The sequence below is a fragment of the Sus scrofa genome, chromosome X (assembly GCF_000003025.6).
Source record: "Sus scrofa isolate TJ Tabasco breed Duroc chromosome X, Sscrofa11.1, whole genome shotgun sequence".
In the NCBI taxonomy this organism is placed as follows: Eukaryota; Metazoa; Chordata; class Mammalia; order Artiodactyla; family Suidae; genus Sus; species Sus scrofa.
Window position 1 is genome coordinate 96,658,168 of NC_010461.5, and position 22,883 is coordinate 96,681,050.

Below are 22,883 nucleotides of genomic sequence, written 5' to 3' on the forward strand. Positions count from 1 at the left end.
CATTACATATAGCTGCTTCAGGAGGGATGGGCTGGAAGGGGAGGGGGAGGTAGAAGGTAAAAGAGGTTTAAGACTAGAGGATGAAAAACTGGTTTAGAAGGATATTATAAAGATCTAGGTGACAAATTATATGGGCCTGAAATAAGCAGGTGGTAATAAGATGAAAGCAGCAGGGGGGTGGATTGGAGAAATAATTAGGAAGGAGACATGGGAAGTGGTGACTGACTCGATATGGGGAATGAGAAAGAAAGAAGAATCAGGACAATGGCCAACTTTCTGGGTGAATGGTGGTGTCATCAAGTGAGGCCAAGACCACAGATGAGGAGGCAGGTGCAGGGGGCAGAGATGAGGTGGGATTGGACCCGTCGTGTCTGCAAGGCCAGTGAATCCTCACATTGAATAAACACTTGTATTTATGAGTTTCAAAATATTCACAGTGCTTTCAGGGCAGTGGAATTATACTTTTCCAAATTTTTTCCAAATACTCCACAGTGAGCATAAATTATGTAATTGGGTAAGAACAACTTTAAGATGAAGACATGAGTGTCCAACTAGCAAAGAGCTAATTGCCTCTCATCCTGCTGCCTCCAACTTCCCACTTAATATCTTCGAGACACAAAAAGGTGAGGAAAAAGAGCACAGGTATAAAAAGCTGAGCCCAGGCAAAGGTGCTGCTCCTTCCCACTGTCCACACTCCTGATACCTCTCTTGTGTTTGTATCAAGTCAGAAATTATGGCCATTGGGAGGAATATACAGGGAAGCCTGTGTGTCAGGCTCTGGAAATATGGTGTATTCATTTCTTATTGCTGCTGTGAAAAATTACTACAATCTTAGTAGTGTCAAACAACACAAATTGATTCTCTTATAGTTTGGGAGGCCAGAATTCTAGAATCAAGGCATTGGCAAGGCTCGAGAGGTGAATTTGTTTCTTTGCCTCATTCAGCTTCCAGACCCTGCATTCCATGGCTCATTGACACCTTCCTACATCTTCAAACAGCGGAGCTCCAAACTCTCTTTCCATCATCACATCTCCTTTTCCTTTTTCTTTTTTTCCTTTGGTCTTTTTAGGGCCACACCTGTGGCATATGGAAGTTCCTAGGCTAGAAGTTGAAATGGAGCTGCAGCCGCTGGCCTATACCACAGCTACAGCAACACCAGATCCAAGCTGCATCTGTCACCTACACCACAGCTCAAGGCAACGCTGGATCCTTAACCCACTGAGCGAGGCCAGGGATTGAACCTGCATCCTCATGGATACTAGTCAGATTCATTTCTGCTGAGCCAAGACGGGAACTCCACAGCTCCTTTTTCTGACTCCGAATCCTCTTGCAGCCTTTTTATGAGGACCCTTGTGATTACACTGGGCTCTCCTGGATAGTCCAGGATAATCTCCCCATCTCAAGGTCCTTAACTTGATCACATCTGCAAAGTCCGTTTCTAACATATACAGTATCAGTCACAGGTTCTGTGGATTAATATGGAGACATCTTTAGAAGGCCATTATTAAGTCTCTAACAGGTTGCTTAACTATAAAGGTATTATTTTTTCCTTTCCAAACTCCTTCTTTTGGAAAGAAAATCATTAAGTCCATACTCAAGGGGAGAGATAGATGGAGTTCTATCTGTTGGAGGAGAGAAATGTACACATAAAAACATACACTCATACATAGATATAATTTGAAATTTTTCTGTAAGGAAGAATTGTCTCCTCCATTATTTATTTCAGTCATTTATTTCTGTAAGTATTGGCTCATGGGTAAAACTCTAAGGAAGGAGTTGGTTTAGCACCTAAGAGCACTTAGAGGGGTAATGTTTAATTCATTCATTTGGCAAATACTTACTGAGCAAAGTGAAGTCAGTGAGACAGACACCAACATCAAATGCTATCACTTACACGTGGAATTTTAAAAAAGGACACAATGAATTTCTTTGCAGAATAGAGACTGACTCACAGATTTTGAAAAACTTATGGTTTCCAAAGGCTGGGGGGGTGATGGGCTGGGGTTTGGGATGGAAATGCTGTAAAATTGGGTTGTGATGATTGTTGTACAACTATAAATATAATTGAGTAATAAAAAAATACTATGAAAATAAAATAAAATGTACAGAAATACCAAATCACTTTGTTGTACAACAGGAACTAACATAGTATTGTAGGTCAACTATACTTCAAAAAAAATTCATAGTAAAAGAAATCAGATTTGTGGTTATTAGGGGTGGGGAGTAGGGAGAGGGAATTGGATCAAGGCAGCAAAAAGGTACAAATTCCCAGTTATAAGATAATAAGTACTAGGGAGTTCCTGTTGTGGCATAGCGGAAACAAATCTGACTAGGAACAATGAGGTTGCGGGTTCGATCCCTGGCCTTGCTTAGTGGGTTAAGGATCTGGCGTTGCCATGAGCTGTGGTGTAGGTCAAAGACTCGGCTCGGATCTGGTGTTGCTGTGGCTGTGGTGTAGGCCAGTGGCAACAGCTCCAATTAGACCCCTTGCCTGGGAACCTCCATATGCCTTGGGTACAGCCCTTAAAAAAAAGACAAAAAAAAAAAAAAAGTAAGTACTAAAAACATAGAGTATAACATGATAAATATAATTAACACTGATATATGTGGAAGTTATTAGGTAAATTCTGAGAGTTCTTTCTCATCACGAGAACAAAAAATCGTTTGTCCTTAATTTTGTATCTATATGAGATAATGTTCACTAAACTTATTATAACAATCATTTCATGATATAAATAAGTTAAATCATGATGCTGTATATCTTAAACAGTGCTATACATCAATTATATCTCAGTAAAACTGAAAGAAAAAAACTCAAAAAAAAAAAACCCAAATATTTACTGAATGAACTAATATGTACAAGACACGGTGGTAGGTGCTAAAATAATCAACAATATAGATAAGATCCCTGCCCTCCTAGAGCTTCTATTTTAGCAAAAGGGGACAGATAATGAACAAAGAAGGAAAATAGCTAATAGTGATAGTGATGATTCATGCAGAGAATTAAACTAAGGGGTGTGCTACTAAACAAGTGGCCACTTTAGAGTGGGTGATCAGGAGTTCCCATTATGGTTCAGTGGCTAACAAATCCAACTAGGAACGATGGGCTTGTGGGTTCGACCCCTGGCCCCGCTCAGTGGGTTAAGGATACAGCGTTGCTGTGAGCTGTGGTGTAAGTTGCAGACGAGGCTTGGATCCTGAGATGTTGTGGCTGTAGCCTAGGCCGGTGGCTACAGACCCCTAGCCTGGGAACCTCCATATGCTGCTGGTGTGGCCCTGGAAAAGACAAAAAAAAAAAAAAAAAAAAAAAAATTAAAAGAGTGGGTGGTCAAAGAAAACCTTTTAGTGGATATTTAAGTGGAGATCTGACAGTAAGAAAAACCAGCCACACAAAGACCATAGGGAAGAATGTTTCAGACAAAAGGAAAAGCCGGTGCAAAGGCCATTTGAGGACTCTTTCTTCCTTTGAGAATAAACAAAGAGAAAAACAATTAGCCTGGGGGCAATGAAAATGTATTGAAAAACATGGAAAAGGAATTTGTCATCTTACTCAGAGAAAGAGCAGAACTCTGTAAATGCTTTCATACAGGAGTCACCTTTGGCACATTCAGGAGAACAAGAAAACAGACTTCAATAAAGCAGGAAGAGGAAACCAAATAAGATAACATGATCAGATGAGGAAAGCAATAAATTATATTGCTCAACTGCAAGGAAATGAAACCAGAGTAACAACCAGAATGTATATCAGAAGGAGTAAAAAAAAGATCTGACACATTTATACAAAAAATTCATTAAACAGAAGGAAAAAGATAAATATTAAAGCCAGGAGAGAAAAATGAAAGATGTGGAAGATAATAAAATGAGAACACCTAAAAGTAGATTCAACCTAAATATTTAATATTTAATTTTTATTTATTTTATTCTATTCTATTCTATTCTATTCTATTCTATTCTATTCTATTCTATTCTATTCTATTCTATTCTATTCTATTCCATTTTATTTTATTTTATTTTTTGTCTTTTTGCCATTTCTTGGGCCGCTCCTGCGGCATATGGAGGTTCCCAGGCTAGGGGTCGAATCGGAGTTGTAGCCTCCGGCCTACACCACAGCCACAGCAATGCGGGATCTAAGCCGCGTCTGCGACCTACACCACAGCTTATGGCAACACCGGATCCTTAACCCACTGAGCAAGGCCAGGGATTGAACCCGCAACCTCATGGTTCTTAGATTCGTTAACCACTGAGCCACGACGGGAACTACCCTAAATATTTAATATTTAAAAATCATTTGCACCAAGAAAGAGTTTTTATACTTTGCAGCTATTATATTTACTACAAATTTTTATTGACACATGAAAATGTTCATGATACAACTAAGAAAAACAGTGGGATGCAGACATGATACACAGTGTAATAAAGCCGTAAGTACTTCTGTTTACTGTAGAATTTACCATGTGCCAGGAATGTGACGATCTTACAAACATTTTATTTTATTCTCAGGATAATCCCATACAGTGACACTCTTTTATTTCATAGATGAGGAAACAGATTCAGAGAGGTGAAGAACTTTTCAAAAGTTCACACGGCTAGTAAGTAGCAAAGCTGGATTTGAAACTGTATTTGGAAGACTTCAAAGCCTCTGCTCTTAAGCACAATACTTATAACCAGAACATGTTCAATAATTACGAGCTCAGCTACACTTTAAAATTCACCAAAAGGGGAGTTCCCATCATGGCTCAGTGATTAAGAACCCAACTACTATTCATGAGGACATGGGTTCGATCCCTGGCCTCGTTCAGTGGGTTAAGGATCTGGCATCGCCATGAGCTGTGGTGTAGGTCGCAGACATGGCTCAGATCTCACATTGCTGTGGCTGGGGCATAGGCTGGTGGCTGCAGCTCTGATTGGATCCCTAGCCTGGGAACCTTCATATGCTATGAGTGTGGTCCAAAAAAGACAGAAAAATAAATAAATAAAATAAAATTCACCAAAAGACTAAAGTGAAAATGCATTAAAGGGGTTAGTAAAGTTACCTTTGATTATTTTCCCCTGTATAAATGTATATAATTTGCTATTTTTAAGTGTTCTATAATAAATGTGTATTCCTTGTAGAGTCAAAACAAGTGAACAAACTCATGGAAAGAGGAATACAGACCTTCTTAGTTTCTGATGCCTGAAAAAGATTTAAAAGTTAAATCGAAATAAACACTTTAAGATCTTCACTTAGAGTTTGGGATTGAGGTAATGGCTACAGAGGAAATGTCCCAGAAAGACTAGGGAGAATACATACAGAATTATCAACAGGAACATTCAAGACATTGAAAGAGGAAGAGGAATCAGGGTAGTAATTCCTTTTTCCAGAAACAGAAACACTTTCTATGGCCTGGACATTCCTCTGGAAAGATCAAATATGCAACATTACTATCAAGTTCATGTCCTTTGTATAAAGATATGCATTTTTTTTTTCAGTGAAAGGAACATTCTGACAAACATGCACCTACTGCAATATAATGTAACAATAATAATGGGTACTAAGACCTACAGAATTTCTTAGCCAAAATAAAATCCATTGTATAAATTGCAACTGGCCTCAGAAATATGTGCATTACCCTCATATTGTAATCCTTACAGGCATCTTCTAGCCTAAAATTTAACTTTTTTTAATCATTGATTCCCTTAATTTAGCAAAGTTAAAACTAGATCCTCATAAATTTTCAATCTTTGAAAGTATAGAAAATCATATCTTCATGAAGTTTATAAAGACAAATTGTGAAAACAGTAATAAAAGGACTTATCTTCGATGACAGATCATCCTCAAGGTTAATCAAAGATGTGTTTATTTATCACCTACTATGTGCTTAGGTTTAAAGAAATAATTCCAGACTTTTAAAACCAAAAGGAAGACTGAGACCTTCCAGTCCTTCAATTTTACTGATGAGGACAGTGCTTGACAAAGAGAAAAGGCTAAATATTTTAAAATATCACTTGACCAGAATGAAATCACTGGATTCCCTTGACATCACATACTATTAAGAAGTAATTATAATATAGAACTACCATATGATCCAGCAATCCAATTCCTGGGCATATATCCAGACAAAAATACACAAAAAGATACATGCACCCATATGTTCAGAGCAATGCTATTCACAATAGTCAAGACACAGAAACAACCTAAATGTCAACTGACAGATGAATGGGTTAAGAAGATGTGGTACATATATACAATAGAATACTACTCAGCCATAAAAAGGAACAAAATAATACCATTTGAAGCAACATGGATGCAATTAGAGATTCTCATATGAAGTGAATTAAGTTCGAAAGAGAAAGACAAGTACCATGTCATAAAACTTACACATGGACTCTAAAATACGGCACAAATGAGCCTATGTACAAAACAGAAACAAACTCACAGACATAGAGAACAGACTTGTGGTTGCAAGGGGGAAGGGGAGGGAGTGGGATGGACTGGGAGTTTGGGGTTAGTAGATGCAAACTACTACATTTACAATGGATAAGCAATGAGGTCTACTGTATAGCATGGGGAACTATGTCCAATCTCTTGTGATAGAACATGAGGGAAAATAGTAGGAGAAAAAGGATATATATATGTATATATGAATGACTGGGTCACTTTGCTGTATAGCAGAAGTTGACACAACCCTGTAAATCAACTATACTTTATTAAAAACAAATTTAGGAGTTCCTGTCATGGTCAGTGGTTAACGAACCTAACTAGGATCCATGAGGATGTAGGTTCAATCCCTGGTCTCAGTGGGTTAAGGATCCAGCATTGCTGTGAGCTATGGTGTAGGTCGCACACATGGCTTGGATCCTGGGTTGCTGTGGCTGTGGCATAGGCCAGCAGCTGCAGCTCCAATTTGACCCCTAGTCTGGGAACCTCCATATGCCATAGGTATGGCCCTTAAAAGACAAAAAAGACAAAAAGACAAAAAAAAAAAATACTTCTAAAAAGAATAAAAAGACATGATTATATATTAAGCCAGTAAAAGTCTATACTTATTCCTAGAATCTGTAATAATTTTGTTAGTCTATTTTACAGTTTTAATGATTGTCGTTTGATATTCAATTACTTAACTATTAGTAAGAGTTGACTGTGGGAAACAAAACCATCCCAAACAATTTTACCAAATGAAATCATCAGGAACAACTGTCGATAAACGTAGCTTCTACAAATATTAATGAATGCTTATTATGTACACAACCATGCATTATATACAATATGATATAAATATACATTGGATACAAGTAGTCACTCTGTGAAAGAGCTCCCTTATATGATGCTGTAAACAAAGACATGCTCAAATTATTTCAATGCAAAACCGAATGTGATAAAATTCATTGCAGGAGGGAAAAAAAAAAAAAAAAACAGTTCAGAAGCAAAGAGACCTTCCTGATCATCTGCCTGCACTGATCAAGGAAGGCTGATAGATAGGACATGGAATTTGACCTGGGTCTTGAGGGACAGGTAGTATTTTAATAGTCTGAGACAGGAAAGGGAAGTCTAGACCACGTTATTAGACAGGTAATTTTATTTATTTATTTTTATTTTATTATTTTTTCAAACTCCCTATAGCCATTTTATAATGATTTTTATTTTTTCCGTTATAACTGGTTTACAATGTTGTCAATTTCCTACTGTGCAGCAAAGTGACCCAGTTACACATACATGTATAGCTTCTTTTTTCTCACATTATCATGATCCATCATAAGTGACTAGTTATAGTTGCCAGTGCTATACAGCAGGATCTCATTGCTTATCCATTCTGAAGGCAGTAGTTTCCATCTACTAACCCCAAACTCCCAACACATCCCATTCCCTCCCCCTCGGCAAGCACAAGTCTGTTCTCCACATCTATGATTTTCTTTTCTGTGGAAAGGTTCATCTGTGTCCTCTATGAGATTCCAGATATAAGTGAAATCATATGGTAGCATGAGAGTCTCTAGTTCCATGCATGTTGCTGCACATGGCATTATTTTGTTCTTTTTTATGGCTGAGTAGTATTCCATTGTGTATATATACCACATCTTCTTAATCCAATAATCTGTTGATGGACATTTAGGTTGTTTCCATCAGACAAGTAATTTTAAAAATCACTTTAATTAGAGTGAGAAGAATCTAGTTGTATGCCAAGTATTGTTAAATTTATCCCTAAATATTTCATAACTCTATCCCCTCCCTTCTTCTTCATTCCCACTGCCATCACATTTGGGCAGACTCTCCTCAATTCTTTTTTTGACTACTACAATAGTCACCTAACTGGCAGAGAACCATGCCATACCCCTAACACCTTGCAAAGTAAGTGGTGCATGATATTTGTTAAAGGGATGAAAATCTGACTATATAGTGTTTGGCACTCTCTTTCCTGTATTACAAATACCAGACAATATTACGTACTGTGTTTTATTTATCAAAGGGTACTTTTAGAAAACTAAAACAGTATCAGAGCTTTATGCCTCATTGCAGAAATCCTTATCACAGCTAGAAACCCTATCAGAACACACCACCACTGCAACACCAGTTGGGTGACTCTCACCAAAATCTGCCCTCCCTGATGTTACCCTAAAGTGCACATAAGGATGATATTCATATTTAGATGCTGTTTGCAGCAAAGCAAGCCACATATGGCTGACCTCTCTCGGTACCTCACGAATCACTGGAATAAAATTTCAAATAGGGTAAAACGTACGATGAATAGTAGATCGTTTAAGACAAAAAATATCTAAGACGAATGAGCTATTATAATGCTCTTCTGCACTGCCACCTTCCACTCTTAATTCTTTATCTTTCTACCTAGTTTATTAACTTTTCATATGAAATTTCATATATATATGTGTGTGTGTGTGTGTGTGTGTGTGTATACATATATATATTTGGTTTTTATCTGACCCCACCCCAACCTTCATCAAAATATAAGTTCAATGAGAACAAAGATTCATTTCTTTTCATCATATTTTAGCATATGAAAGTATTTAACACTTAGCAATTACACAACAAATGTTTGTTGCATTTTAGACAGAACAAATTGGAGTTCCCATCGTGGCTCAGTGGAAACAAATCTGACTAGATCCATGAGGACACAGGTTTGATCTCTGGCCTCAGTGGGTTAAGGATCCAGTGTTGCCATGAGCTGTGATTAGGTCGCAGATGCGGCTTGCATCCTGTGTTGCTGTGGCTGTGGCGTAGGCCTGTAGCTGCAGCTCCGATTCGACCTCTAGCCTGGAAACCTCCACATGCCATGGGTCTCTTTTTTTCTTTCTTTTTAGGCCACCCTGTGGCATATGGAGTTCCTGGGCCAGGGGTCAGATCCAAGCCACAGTTGCAGCCTACATGCTGGATCCTTAACCCATTGAGCCAGGTTGGTAACAAACCTGTGTCCCTCTGCTCCAGGGACACTACCCATCCTGTTGCACCCCAGTGGAAACTTCCCAAATTTTAGTCTTTTAATGGAGGACCATGGTATGTCTATTTTTCCACCTCCATTTAAAAAATACCTTCTTTCCTATCTTTCTATTACATTGAAAAAATTTTCTTCATATGGGTCCTAGAAATTTTTGTTGGGGTTATTACTAAATATTTATGTTTTGTGGCTTTCGTAAATGAATTATTTCCCATTGTATATTTTAAATGGCTATTTCTGATGTAGATAAAATTATTGGTTTTTTATTCTTATCTTATATCCAACTATATTTAAAACTCATATTAAAATTCCATCAACTAAGAAGGTTTTAGTTTTTGTTTTGTCTTTTTGCCATTTCTTGGGCCGCTCCCGCGGCATATGGAGGTTCCCAGGCTAGGGGTCGAATAGGGGTCGAATTGGAGCTGCAGCTGCCGGCCTACACCACAGCCACAGCAACGCGGGATCCGAACCGTGTCTGCAACCTACACCACAGCTCACAGCAACGCCGGATTGTTAACCCACTGAGCAAGGGCAGGGATCGAACCCGCAACCTCATGGTTCCTAGTCGAATTCGTTAACCACTGCGCCATGACGGGAACTCCAGAAGGTGTTTTAAGTCTTAACTTTTATGGTATATGAGCCTGTCTCTTATTTTTTTTATTTTTTGTGTTTTTATTTATTTATTTATTTATTTTGCTTTTTAGGGCTGCACCTGTGGCATATGAGGTTGCCAGGCTACGGGGTCAAATCGGAGCTGCAGCTGCCAGCCTACACCACAGCCAAAGCAATTAGGGATCTGAGCCACTTCTGAGACCTACACGACAGCTCACGGCAACGCCGGATCCTTAACCCACTGAGCGAGGCCAGGGATTGAACTTGCAACCTCATAGTTCCTAGTCCGATTCCTTAACCATTGTGCCATGACGGGAACTCTGGTACACTTTCAAAATAGTTAAAATCCCACATTTATATTTCAACACAAGCAATGATATGCCACATATTATTTACTAGGTGCTCACGCTCTCTCTCTCTTCCCCCTTCTCCCTCTCCACCTCTACACACACACACACACACACACACACACACACACACACACACACACCCCATAGATACTTATTTAATCCTCAAAACAATCTTGAGATACAGGTATTATCATTATCCGCAATTCAGAGATGGGGAAGTAAAGGCACAAAGCAATTAAGAAACTTAACCAAGACTACACTAGTAACTGTCAGAACCATGATATAGACAATCCCAGCATATTATTTCAAATATTTCACCCAAATTGTATAATTAAACTATTGGAAATAGGGGATACTCGTTCACACCTACAAAGTAAAAGCGTGTTTCTTTAAATCACAAATTTAAAATCCTAAATTATCAGAGGAAGCTCTGAATTTCTCATAACTTCCTGAAAAAGTTTTAAATGGAACTTTAAATAACAGAAATGTATACACAATCACAGAGCAACACTATTTTAAAAAATACTTTGTTGAAACATCTATTTGTAAGCAATGAATGCCAGTATTTATTCATTGATATGCTTTAAAACTAAAAATTCAAATCAAGAGCGCCACTGACTGAATTCCAGGTGTTCACAATTTATACCGATTTGATTTCTAATTATATTTTCTATTTTTTCATTAGCTCAGAACACACAGCCATTAACATGTGCTTTGTTTCATTTCTTTGTCACTCATTCTTTTATTCACTCATATAGCAAATGGTTTTATTTTATGCCAGGTATTCAACAAATATTTATTTTTTATTATTTATTTTATTTCCCTTTTAGGGCCACACCCATGGCATATGGAGGTTCCCAGGCTAGGGATCTATCAGAGCTGTAGCTGCCAGCCTACACCAGAGCCACAGCAACTCAGGATCCCAGCCGCATCTGTGACCTACCCCACAGCAATGCCGGATCTTTAACCCACTGAGCGAGGCCAGGGATCGAACCTGCATCGTCATGGTTCCTAATCAGGTTCGTTAACCACTGAGCCACGAAGGGAACCCCCTCAACAAATATTTATTGAGTACCAATTATGTTAGATAAATAAATAAGCAGGAGAGACATTATAGAACATAAAGCAATTGCTTCCATAAATGTACCGGTTACGGAGTATTGCAGCAACTGATTCCCCTCTATGCAGATGATCCATCACCTCTAAAAGTTGGATAATGACCTGTTCAGGAGGAAAAGAAGTCAATATTTATTATGAAAATCAATACGAGAAATGTCAAATTATGCTAACTTTGTAATATTTTACATATTTTGCAATAGAAAGGCAAAATGTATGCCCACGTACACTAATGTCCATATTATAACTTATGAAAAGAAACTGAGCTTGCAATAGTCAACATTCAACAAAATTCAATACTGTATCATTAAATAGCATTGACAGACTTTGTGTGACATCATTAGCCAAACAGTATTTACAGAAAAACAGCCATGTATACAGGAAGTTGGATTAAATGAGAGTCAGAAGACCTGAAGAGTCTGTGTAAAGTTGGGTTTAACAAGAGAAGTTAGAAGCCAAGAGTTTGCCAAGGAGATTCAGAGACAGCACTAAATCCCGTGTTATGAGGGGAACTTGAGGCCTGAGAAGCCCATATGCAGGGCCCACAACTTTATTTATTTATTGTTGTTGTGGTTTAGTTTTTTAAAAGCGATTTTTATTTTTTCCATTATAGCTGGTTTACAGTGTTCTGTCAATTTTCTACTGTACAGCAAAGTGACCCAGTCACATATCTATACATATACACATTCTTTTTCTCACATCATCCTCCATCATGCTCCACTACAAGCGACTAGATACAGTTCCCAGTGCTATACAGCAGGATCTCATTGCGAGGGCACACAATTTTAGAAGTGGTTGGTCAAAATTAAGGATAGAAACATATAATAATTTAAAACCTAACTTAAAGATATAAAATAGGTAATAGGGATAGGAATGGTTGTTTTTTATTGGAAAAGAGCCCGTGAGGGGTAGTAAACGATAACGCATTTGTTTTTAGTAATGTGGATGCTTTGCATTGGAGATATAGAGTATACTTAATGTAGTCTATTAATTTCAAATACATTGGGAAGCAAAAATGTATAATTTACGGAAATGTTTCTTGTTAATAAAATCAATATATTGCATTGGAAAGATAAAAAAATGTATAGTATCCAATTTAGTCTGTTCATATAATTACATTTGTTATAAAACTATGTGAAAACCTAAAATAATTAAGCTACAGAAAAAAAGGTTTTCTTCATTATTCCCTGCCTTCACCTGCCCCTTAATTTAGGGGCAAAAGCAAAAGAAGTAGAAGGGAAAAAAGTACAGCTGACCCTTGAACTACACAGGTTTGAACTGTGCAGGTCCACTTATATGTAGATTTTTTTTCCAATAAACGGTATCTGCATTTTCATTTTACTGAGCTTTAAATTAACTAAGTGTGGGAAACATTTTGTGTTCTATCAGATAGCACATTACATGGGATAAAAACAACTAGGGTCTGAGTGCTGATTCTGTCCAAACTGTTTCAACTTCCTGCCCTTGGGTGAATCATTTACTAATTCCTTTGTTTTTGAGGCAGACAAAGCACTATATGGATTTTCAAGTGCTTGGGGGTCCGGGCCCCTAACTCCTGTGTTGCTCAAGGGGCAACTGTACTCTATTTTCTTGGGTCTTCATAACTCTAAAAAAGAATCAAATCAAATGACAACATAGCATTCATATTTATTTTCACAATCCTACTTCTCTGCTTATAATCCTGTTATTACAAGTAAAGAAATTGGGCAGCCTAAAGAAATTTAAAAATTTTAATCATCTCAAAGTCATCTGACCTTTGACTTACCTTTTCTAAAAATGTTTAACCAGGGAGAGAATTTTGAGATGTTGAGAAATTGTAATTTTGTTTTGGCTACGCAATGTTTTAGAAGACATGCCAAGAGAAAGAACTGTATCTAGATTACTATTAGGAATCTAGGAATGTGAAAATAATTAATTCATGAAACTTTTCGCCCACTGCATCTAGGGTAGAACATATAGGTCCCAAAATTAGGTAGGCAAACTTTCCCTTAATCCCACTGTTTCCAGCAATCCCACAGCTGCACCTGGATCTCTGAGGGGCTCGCTCATCAAATTCTCCAGATAAAAACCTCTGGTCTCCAGAGGAGCACAAAAGAGGTGATGGTACATGAGACGTCAGCCATTTATTTTAAGAGCTTTCAAGGAACAGCCCATGTTTTCAATCTCATGACTCATTCCTGCCTTCCCATTAGGTGCCTCCAAGTCTTGAAATATTAGGAGCTCCATGGGAAGAATGAGTTGGTTTCTCCCAAAAAAGTTCATGTAGTGGAAGATATTGAAGCTGTTATTTCCTTTCCTCTAAGTAAAAAATCAGTTTCAACCTTACATCTGTCAGTGTTTCCCCTCCTGCTTTCTTTGTCCTTTTGAATTTTTCCACTTCATTTCTCTCATTTTAACGGAATTAGCAAGAGACAGGAAATAAATGCATGTGATCAATGCATTTGAAATAAACGCACTGATATAAATGAAACCGACTGTTTTTAACCAGGAAGTTCATATGATCAAATAAATGTATTAGAAAATTAACACTGCCTGCAATGTTGGGGGTGGTTCAGAGACAGAGAATGGAAGTGTGAAGACCAGTGAGAAACTACTTCCAAAGTGTAGGCATGAAATGAGAGCAAAGACAAGGACTACTGGGATAGCCAGGGAAACTAGGACTTATGACAGATCACAGACAGATTTTAAAGGAATAAGGAGACATATCAAAGATAAAAGTCTATTTAGTTAACAAGGGGAAATGGTGATGATATCAAGTAAAGCAGAGTAGAGAAAGAAGGAAAAATATTGAAAAGAACAATGGTTTGTATAGACAAATGGAAGTAACCCAGGGCACACCCTATGGTATCTAGTAGAAAATCAGAAATACAGGTCTAGATTTAGGTTGGAAGTAGAAATGAAAATATAGGCATATTTAGCCAGTTTAGTAATAGCTCAAGTGATGAGACTGGGAAATATTAATCTTTGCCAGGAAAAGATTAATCCTAAGAACACTTTTGTGCAAGAAACAGAGGAAGACAAAGTAACCACTGTGGTGCAATGTGTTAAGAATCTGACTGCAGGAGATCCCGTCATGGCTCGGTAGTTAATGAATCTGACAAGGAACCATGAGGTTGCGGGTTCGATCCCTGGCATTGCTCAGCGGGTTAAGGATCCAGCATTGCCATGAGCTGTGGTGTAGGTCGCAAACACGGCTTGGATCTGGCATTGCTGTGGCTGTGGTGTAGACCAGCAGCTACAGCTCTGATTAGATCCCTAGCCTGGGAACCTCCAAATGCTGTGGGAGTGGCCCTAGAAAAGGCAAAAAGATAAAAAGACAAAAAAAAAAAAAAAAAAAAAAAAAAGACTCTGACTGCAGCTGCTTGGGTCGTTGCAGAGGCTTGGGTTTGATCCCCATCCTGGCACAGTGGGTTAAAGGATCTGGCATCACCGCAACTGCTGTTAAGTCGTAGACGTGGCTTGGACTCAATCCCTGGCCTGCGAACGTCCATATGCTGCAGGTGCAGCCATTAAAAAATCATAAGAGACAATAGGTAGGAGGGAAACTAAGAGAATTGTGAAAAGAAGAAGGGTAGTTCAGAAGAAGAGTGGTCGTTTCAAGTTCTGCCCAGACCAAGTAAGATACAGCTAAATGACTTGACAGCTATAAAGTCAACGGTGACCTTTTTTTCAAGAGCAGTTTGGAGTTCCCTGGTGGCTCAGTGGGTTAAGGATCCAGCATTGTCACTGCTGTGGTGTGGGTTGGATCCCTGGCCAGAAACTTTCATACGCCACAGTAGTGACCAAAAAAAAAAAAAATAGTTCAGTATGAGTGGGGAGAACTACACTGAAGTGGTTTGAAAAATAAAACAAAAATGAATACTTTTAAGAACTTGTGAGGAATTCAAATACATTAAGGAATTATTCTACAGTGAAGTTGGCCTTCAAGTGAGTATGAGAAATAGAGATGATTAAACGATTGGGGTACAATCAGGTAGTCACTTAGAAAAATAAATAGGTTGTACACTACTGCGCTTCATACACTAAATCAATTCCAAATAGACTGAAGATTTAAAGGTAACAAAGGAAGCTTTGAAGCAGTACCAAAGAGAACCCACGTTGAGATTATTTATAATGATTCAGTGGACAAGGTAAGTAGCACCCAGAAACCAAGAATTAGGAAAAAACTGTAAAATCTGACTGCAGCAAAAAATTAGAACTCTATACTTCAAAAATACCACAAAGTCAAACGGCATTTGATAAACTAGGAAAAAAAATTCACAATACACAGGACAGACAACAAAGAGTTAATGATTTTAACTTTCACACAGAAACACACCCACTTAAGCAGTAAAACCAGTATAATACTATAGCAAAAGTGAGCAAATAATATAAATGCAAAGTGCATACAAAACACAAATCATTAATAAACAAATAATTGACATTTAAAATGAGGCACTGCTTCCACCTACGAAATTCACAAACACACAAATGAAGCCTGTTTCTATTTTTTTTTTTTTTTTTGGTCTTTTTGCTATTTCTTTGGGCCGCTCCCGCGGCATATGGAGGTTCCCAGGCTAGGGGTCGAATCAGAGCTGTAGCGCCGGCCTACGCCAGAGCCACAGCAACGTGGGATCCGAGCCGCGTCTGCAACCTACACCACAGCTCGAGGCAATGCCGGATCCTTAACCCGCTGAGCGAGGCCAGGGATGGAACCAGAAACCTCATGGTTCCTAGTCGGATTCGTTAACCACTGCGCCACGGCGGGAACTCCTCTATTTTTCATTAGTAAGAGGGAAGATGGGTTTTAAAGAGGAAGCAGGGAGAGATGGTCACTTTCCTTTTTTTTTTTTTTTGAGTCATAAACCCATGAATGTTATTTTTTTATTGCTCAATGCATTTTATTACATTTATAGTTGTACAATGATCATCACAAGATGATCACTTTTTATTGTATATTTTTCTGTTTGATTTATTTCAAAATAAAAAAAAATATTGAGAATGCTTCAAAAGGCGTAAGAAGGAGTCACCAGGAGCTAGGATGAAAGCCAGGGAGGTAGAGTAATCCAGAAGGTAAACTAAAGTGTCACAAGAAGAAAGGAGCAACCAAGTGTGCCAGATGCTGCTGGAGGGTTAAGCAAGAATGGAAAATAACCACCCAGTGTAGGAACCCGGAGGTCACTGGACACTTTGATAAGAGCTGTTTACACAGAATGGTGGAGAAAAGGCTCATTACTGTGGGTTCAAGAGAGAATGAAGAGAGGAAACGAGCACACACGACTCTTAGGAAGACATATAAAGAAGGTGGTAGATGGAGGGGGATACAGGATAGAGGTAGCTAATGTTTTGTTTTCAGAACGGGAGATACTAGAGCAGGTAAATCTGAAAAGCATTACATTAAAAATGTAAACTGAAGGAGTTCCCTGGTGGCTCGGTGGGTTAAAGATCCAGGGTTGTCACTGCTGTGGTGCAGCTTCAAGCCCTGGCCTGGGAACTTTCACATGTCAAGGATGCAGCCACAAAAAAAAAAAAAAAAAAAAAAAAAAGTAAACGGAAGAAATAGAAAACTATGGAATAAATTTCAAAAGCACATAGGACAACACCAGAATAACACATAATACACATACATATATAGAAAAGGCATAAACATATTCATGAGAGTGATAAACAAATTTGGGATGGCAATTACTTCCAGAGAGGAAGGGAGAAGGATGCAATTGGGGAGGGAAACACTAGGAACTGGACCTGCATCTAACATTTTGCTAAGGATCTGAAACAAAAATGGCAAAAAAAGTTAAGGCATTACATAGCTAAATGGCGATTATATGAGTGTTTGTTACATTGGTCTCTGTACTTTTCCCTCTGAAACGTTTTAATTAGAAAGAAATAAAAAAGTACAGTATCTCTACCCTAAAGTAGAAATATGTAGATAAGCAGACAAGACATGACATAGAAAGGCCAGCATTAAAAAAAAAAAAAAAAAAAAAGACAGGAAAAATATATAACCAGACACACATTGTAATTAAAAACACACACTTGTCCATGGCCATAAATACTCTGATGAATAAAAGAGAAACTAATCACTACTCAGAGCACACACCTGACAAAGACCTAGCTGTGGTTTTAAAATATTCGACTTAGAGCACAAGAAATAAAACTGACAAGACTGTTCCCAATGTTGAGATTTCTTGCATAAGTTCAACCAATTTTACTCTTAAGCATTTATTTTAAGTAATTCTCAAATCTAATATTTCTCAATCACCTGTCACAGGATTAGATAATATTTCAAAGAGAGATTCCAGTTTATGACTTGGCATTTAATTAAAATCCATGGTCTCTCTTTCCTACCCTACCTAAGAACTAACAGCTTTAAAAAATAAAGAGATTTGAGATATGCCTAGCCAATTTCACACCATGTAAGGAAAGCCCTGCTTATGAACCAAACCATTGTTACATAAAAGAAATTTTAAGAGTTTCTATAATCGTTCATCTTCAACCAAAATTTTGAAGTTAGTACCGTGATAAGAAAAGAAAAGCTGATAGTAAAAAGTGCTAATCTCTACAAAATTTTTTAAAAACCTGCAAAATATACATAATTGCATTTCTCGAAATCAAGTTATATATAGCAGCATCACTAAAAAATCAAATAATTTTGAACTTGCAAAATTTGGAAATTTAAGAGCCACAACTGTATTCTTTGAGAAATAGTTTGTTATCCACATTTTAATTTTTTTTTTTTTTTTTGTCTTTTTGCCATTTCTTGGGCTGCTTCCGAGGCATATGGAGGTTCCCAGGCTAGGGGTCGAATCAGAGCCATAGCCACCTGCCTACACCACAGCCACAGGAATGTGGGATCCGAGCCGTGTCTGCAACGTACACCACAGCTTATGGCAACACCGGATCCTTAACCCACTGAGCAAGGCCAGGGATCAAACCCACAACCTCATGGTTCCTAGTCAAATTCGTTAACCACTGCGCCATGACGGGAACTCCCACATTTTAATTTTTTATTAAAAAAATTTTTTTTGTCTTTTTAGGACTGCACTCACAGCATATGGAGGTTCCTAGGCTAGGGGGCGAAATGGAGCTGTAGATGCCGGCCTACGCTACAGCCACAGCAATACCAGATCCAAGCTGCATCTGCAACCTACACCACAGCTCAGGGCTACCCCGGATCCTTAACTCACTGGAGTGAGGCCAGGAATGGAAGCTGTGTCCTCATGGATGCTAGTCGAATTCGTTTCCTACTGTGCCACATCGGGAACTCCCCATCTTGCTCTTTATTAATATAGGCATATACCACACACTTACACCATGCAGTTCCACTGCCTTTTGCAATAATACCACTCCTTCCTTCTTCAATGTGATCCACTGAAGTCCCATTTCATGATGACACTCTTCATAGGCTTTAGGAATGCCTTTGGGATATACTGATGGCTAATGGCCTCATTTGTTTTTTTTTACCAAGGTTGAAGTCATTACACTTGTATTAATGCAATTCTATTTTGATTTTCTAATAATTGCTGCCCTCTTCGGCAAAGGCTAGACTTCATCTAACGTTTATTGTCAATAGCTAAGCTTAGTTGGCTTCATTTCTTGCAATTTCATAGTGTTTATGACCCTCATCTATAGGAGAGACATTATAGCATGTCTCACTTTGAATCATACCGCCCTCCATCACTCCCAAAAATCCTTAACCTAAATTACATACTTAATCTTTCTCCATCAATCAAGCTCTCTCTGAGGCTAAGTTTGTTTCCCACCTCCAACCCCCATTCACCTGGATAAGGATAGTTAATTTCTCACCATTCCCTGCCCCAGTCTTACTCTGGAAAGTTAGCAATTTGTCTCAGCCTCTTCAGTCAAAGTCCATTCTACATAATCCATTCTACATAACAGAATGTGAACTCTGTTACACACACACACCTTGCAAGGAAAAAAAAAAAAAAAAAAGAGGTGAGACATGAAAATTTGGATAAGAAAAAAAAAACTGTTATTTACATCAGTGGTCTTCAAACCTGCGTAGCAAACACAGATTGCTGGGCCCCATCCCCAGTTTCTCAGTCAGTTGATGAGGGATGGGTCCAGAGATTCTGCTTTTCTAACAAGTTCAAAAAGGATGCCGCCGCTGCTAGATCATGGATGTCACTTTACGAACTAAGATTTACAGATAACATGAACGATTTTATAAAAAGTCCAGAAGAATTAACTGGAAAATTAACACAGCAAGATGCCCACTACAGGAAAATCAGTTCCATGAAGACATAGATGTCTTATATTCCAACCCAGTTTGTCAAATAACTAGGAATTAACTTAAAAAGAAATATGAAAGGCTTATAAAAAATAAAACTGTACTGATGTTCATAAAAAATAAAGGACCCAAATAACTGGATACATGGACACACACACACAAACACACTATTTGAAAAGAGAGAAATTTTCCTCAAAATTCATATAGAAATGCAATGCAACTCCAATCAAATTAGCAAAGGGTCAGAATTTTTATGGAGGGGGATGGATATTTTGCATGTTGAATCTATAGTTCTCTGGGAGAAGTGAACACATAAAAATTGTCCAAATATTTAAAAAAAATAAGGGGGAAGCAACTTTCCCATTTGATGTACTATTAAGGTATAGTAACTATAACAGTGTGGTACTAATTTGGGGATAGACCGAAGGGTTAACAGAACAGAATCCAAATACCAATCAAAATAAATATGATTATTAACTACGGTGAATGTGACAGTTGCAATCATTAGCAAGAAAGATCAAATTCTCAATAAATAGGTTTGAGGAAAGTGGATACATTAGTGGGAAAAATTGAAGTCCCATCTATAACACACACATACATCCCAAATGATTAAACAATGAAATATGCAAAAATAAAATCATAAAAGAATACAAAGTTGTTTTCATATTTCACATTGACATTTTCAAATTACAATAAATGCATTTCATTTTCTTCTTTGTTTTTAATAGAAATATAGTTAACTTACAATATTAATTTCGGGTGTGCAACATAGTAATTTAATTTTTTTTTTTTTGTCTTTTTGCCTTTTCGAGGGCCGCTTCCCACGGCATATGGAGGTTTCCAGGCTAGGGGTCGAATCGGAGCTGTAGCCACTGGTCTACACCACAGCCACAGCAACGCCACATCCTTAACCCACTGAGCAAGGCCAAGGGTCGAACCTGCAACCTCATGGTTCCTAGTCGGATCTGTTAACCACTGCGCCACAACGGGAACTCCAGTAATTTAATATTTTTGTAAAATACACTCTCAAGTTAACTATATTCCTGGTGTTGTACATTACATCCTTGTAACTTACTTATTTTATTTTTTGTCTTTTTGCATTTTCTAGGACTGCACCTGTGGCATATGGAGGTTCCCAGGCTAGGGGTCGAATCAGAGCTGTAGCTATCCGCCTACACCACAGCCACAGCAACGTGGGATCCGAGCCGTGTCTGCGACCTACACCACAGCTCACAGCAACGCCGGCTCCTTGACCCACTGAGCAAGGCCAGGGATCAAACCCGCAACCTCATGGTTCCTAGTCGGATTTGTTTCCGCTGGGCCAGGACGGGAACTCCAACTTACTTATTTTATACTTAGTTATTTGTGCCTCTTAATCCCCTTCACCTATTGTGCCCCTCCTTCTACTCCCTGGCCTTGGTTAACCACTAGTTTGTTCTCTGCATCTCTTGAGTCTGCTCCTCTTTTGTTACATTTGCTCATTTGTATTCTTTTTTTATTCCACATACCAGTGAAAACATACCATATTTGACTTTTTCTGTCTTATTTCACTAGTCACAATACCTTCCAGGTCCAAGTTGTTACAAATTGCAAAATTTCTTTCATTTTTTTAATGACTAATGTTCTATTGTGTATACATACACCACATCTTCTTTATTCATTCATCTATTGATGGACAGGTACATTGCTTCCATATCTTCGCTATTGTGAATAATGCTACTATGAACACTGGAGTGCATGTATCTTTTCCAATTAGTGTTTTCATTTTCTTCAGATAAATACCCAGGAGCGAATCGCTGGATCTTGTGATAGCTCTAATTTTAATTTTCTGAAGATCCTCCATAGTATTTTCTATAGCAGCTACACTAATTTACATTCCCACGAACAGTACAGGAGGGTTCCCTTTTCTCTACATCTTGCCAACATTTCTTATTTCTTGTTGTTTTGACGATAGCCATTCTGACAGGTGTAAGGTGCTATTGCATTGTGGTTTTGATTTGCATTTCCCTGATGATTAGTGATGTTGAGCATCTTTTCATGTGCCTGTTGGCAACCTATGTCTCCTTTGGAAAAACGCCTCTTAAGGTCCTCTGCCCATTTTTTAATTGTTTTTTTTATATTGAGTTGTAGGAGTTCTTTATACATTTTGGATATTAAACCATAAAACTACAAGAAAGCAAAGGCAAGACTCTTTAACTTGGTCTTAGTGATATTTTTTTGGATCTGTCTCCACAGAAAGGGGAAATAATAGCAAAAATAAACAAATGAGACTTAGTCAAACTTAAAAGCTTTTGCACAGCAAAGGAAACTATCAACAAAATAAAAGGGCAACCTATTGAATGGGAGAGAATATATTTTTAATAAGGTATAAATAAAATCTTTCTAAAGGCTAACATGAAACACAGAAGCCATAAAGAAAATAAAAGTGATCTAAGGAGTTCCCATCATGGCTCAGAGGAATGAATCCAACTAATATCCATGAGAATGTGGGTTCGATCCCTGGCCTCGCTCAGTGGGTTAAGGATCCAGCGTTGCCATGAGCTGTGGTGTAGGTCACATACTCGGCTCAGATACTGCATTGCTGTGGCCATGGTGTAGGCCAGCAGCTACAGCTCCGAGCCTCGGGTGTGGCCCTCAAAAGAAAAAAAAAAAGATAGTAAGGCACCTCTCAGGTCCTACTTGCCGAGAGGAATCCTGTATCTCCACTAAAAATTACAAGCAAGGAAAAGAATATAATGCACAACATGAGGACTACAGTCAACAATACTGTATTGCATTTGAAGCTTAAGAGAGTAAATTTTAAAAGTTCTGAACACAAAATAAACAAAGTTGTAACCGTTATGGTGATTAACTAATCATGCTGAGATGCTCATTTTACAATATATACAAATATCAACTCATTATGTTTGCATAACTGAAATTAACACAATGTTATATGTCATTTATACCCCATTGTAAAAACAGAGATAGACAATGAAGGAGGAGAAGAAAAAGCCTTACAAAAAGCTTTTTTAATGAAATCTATTCAAAAAAATCAGAGAAGGTAAAAACTTGTGTATTTTACAGAGGAAGGCAATTAAATAGGCTCATCTCTTAAAGCTTCCAGTCTGGGGTAAGTTTAAGCAAGCAGGTGAAGATTGTTTTTTATCC

The 22,883-nt window shown here is 38.0% G+C and overlaps 1 protein-coding gene across 8 annotated transcripts in view; it reads right to left on the minus strand.

Annotated features, from left to right (window-relative positions):
• The window catches only part of KLHL13 (kelch like family member 13), a 405,144-nt gene that overhangs the window by 113,069 nt on the left and 269,192 nt on the right, over nucleotides 1-22,883 (minus strand). For 7 of the 8 annotated variants that reach the window (XM_021080434.1, XM_021080433.1, XM_021080423.1 and 4 more), the window contains one exon: nucleotides 11,535-11,608. In XM_021080434.1, the coding sequence (XP_020936093.1) occupies nucleotides 11,535-11,584 (50 nt within the window). In that variant the 5' untranslated portion in view covers nucleotides 11,585-11,608. Of the gene's footprint in view, nucleotides 1-11,534; nucleotides 11,609-22,883 lie in introns of those variants that run through there. The other variant, XM_021080425.1, reaches the window with a different exon arrangement.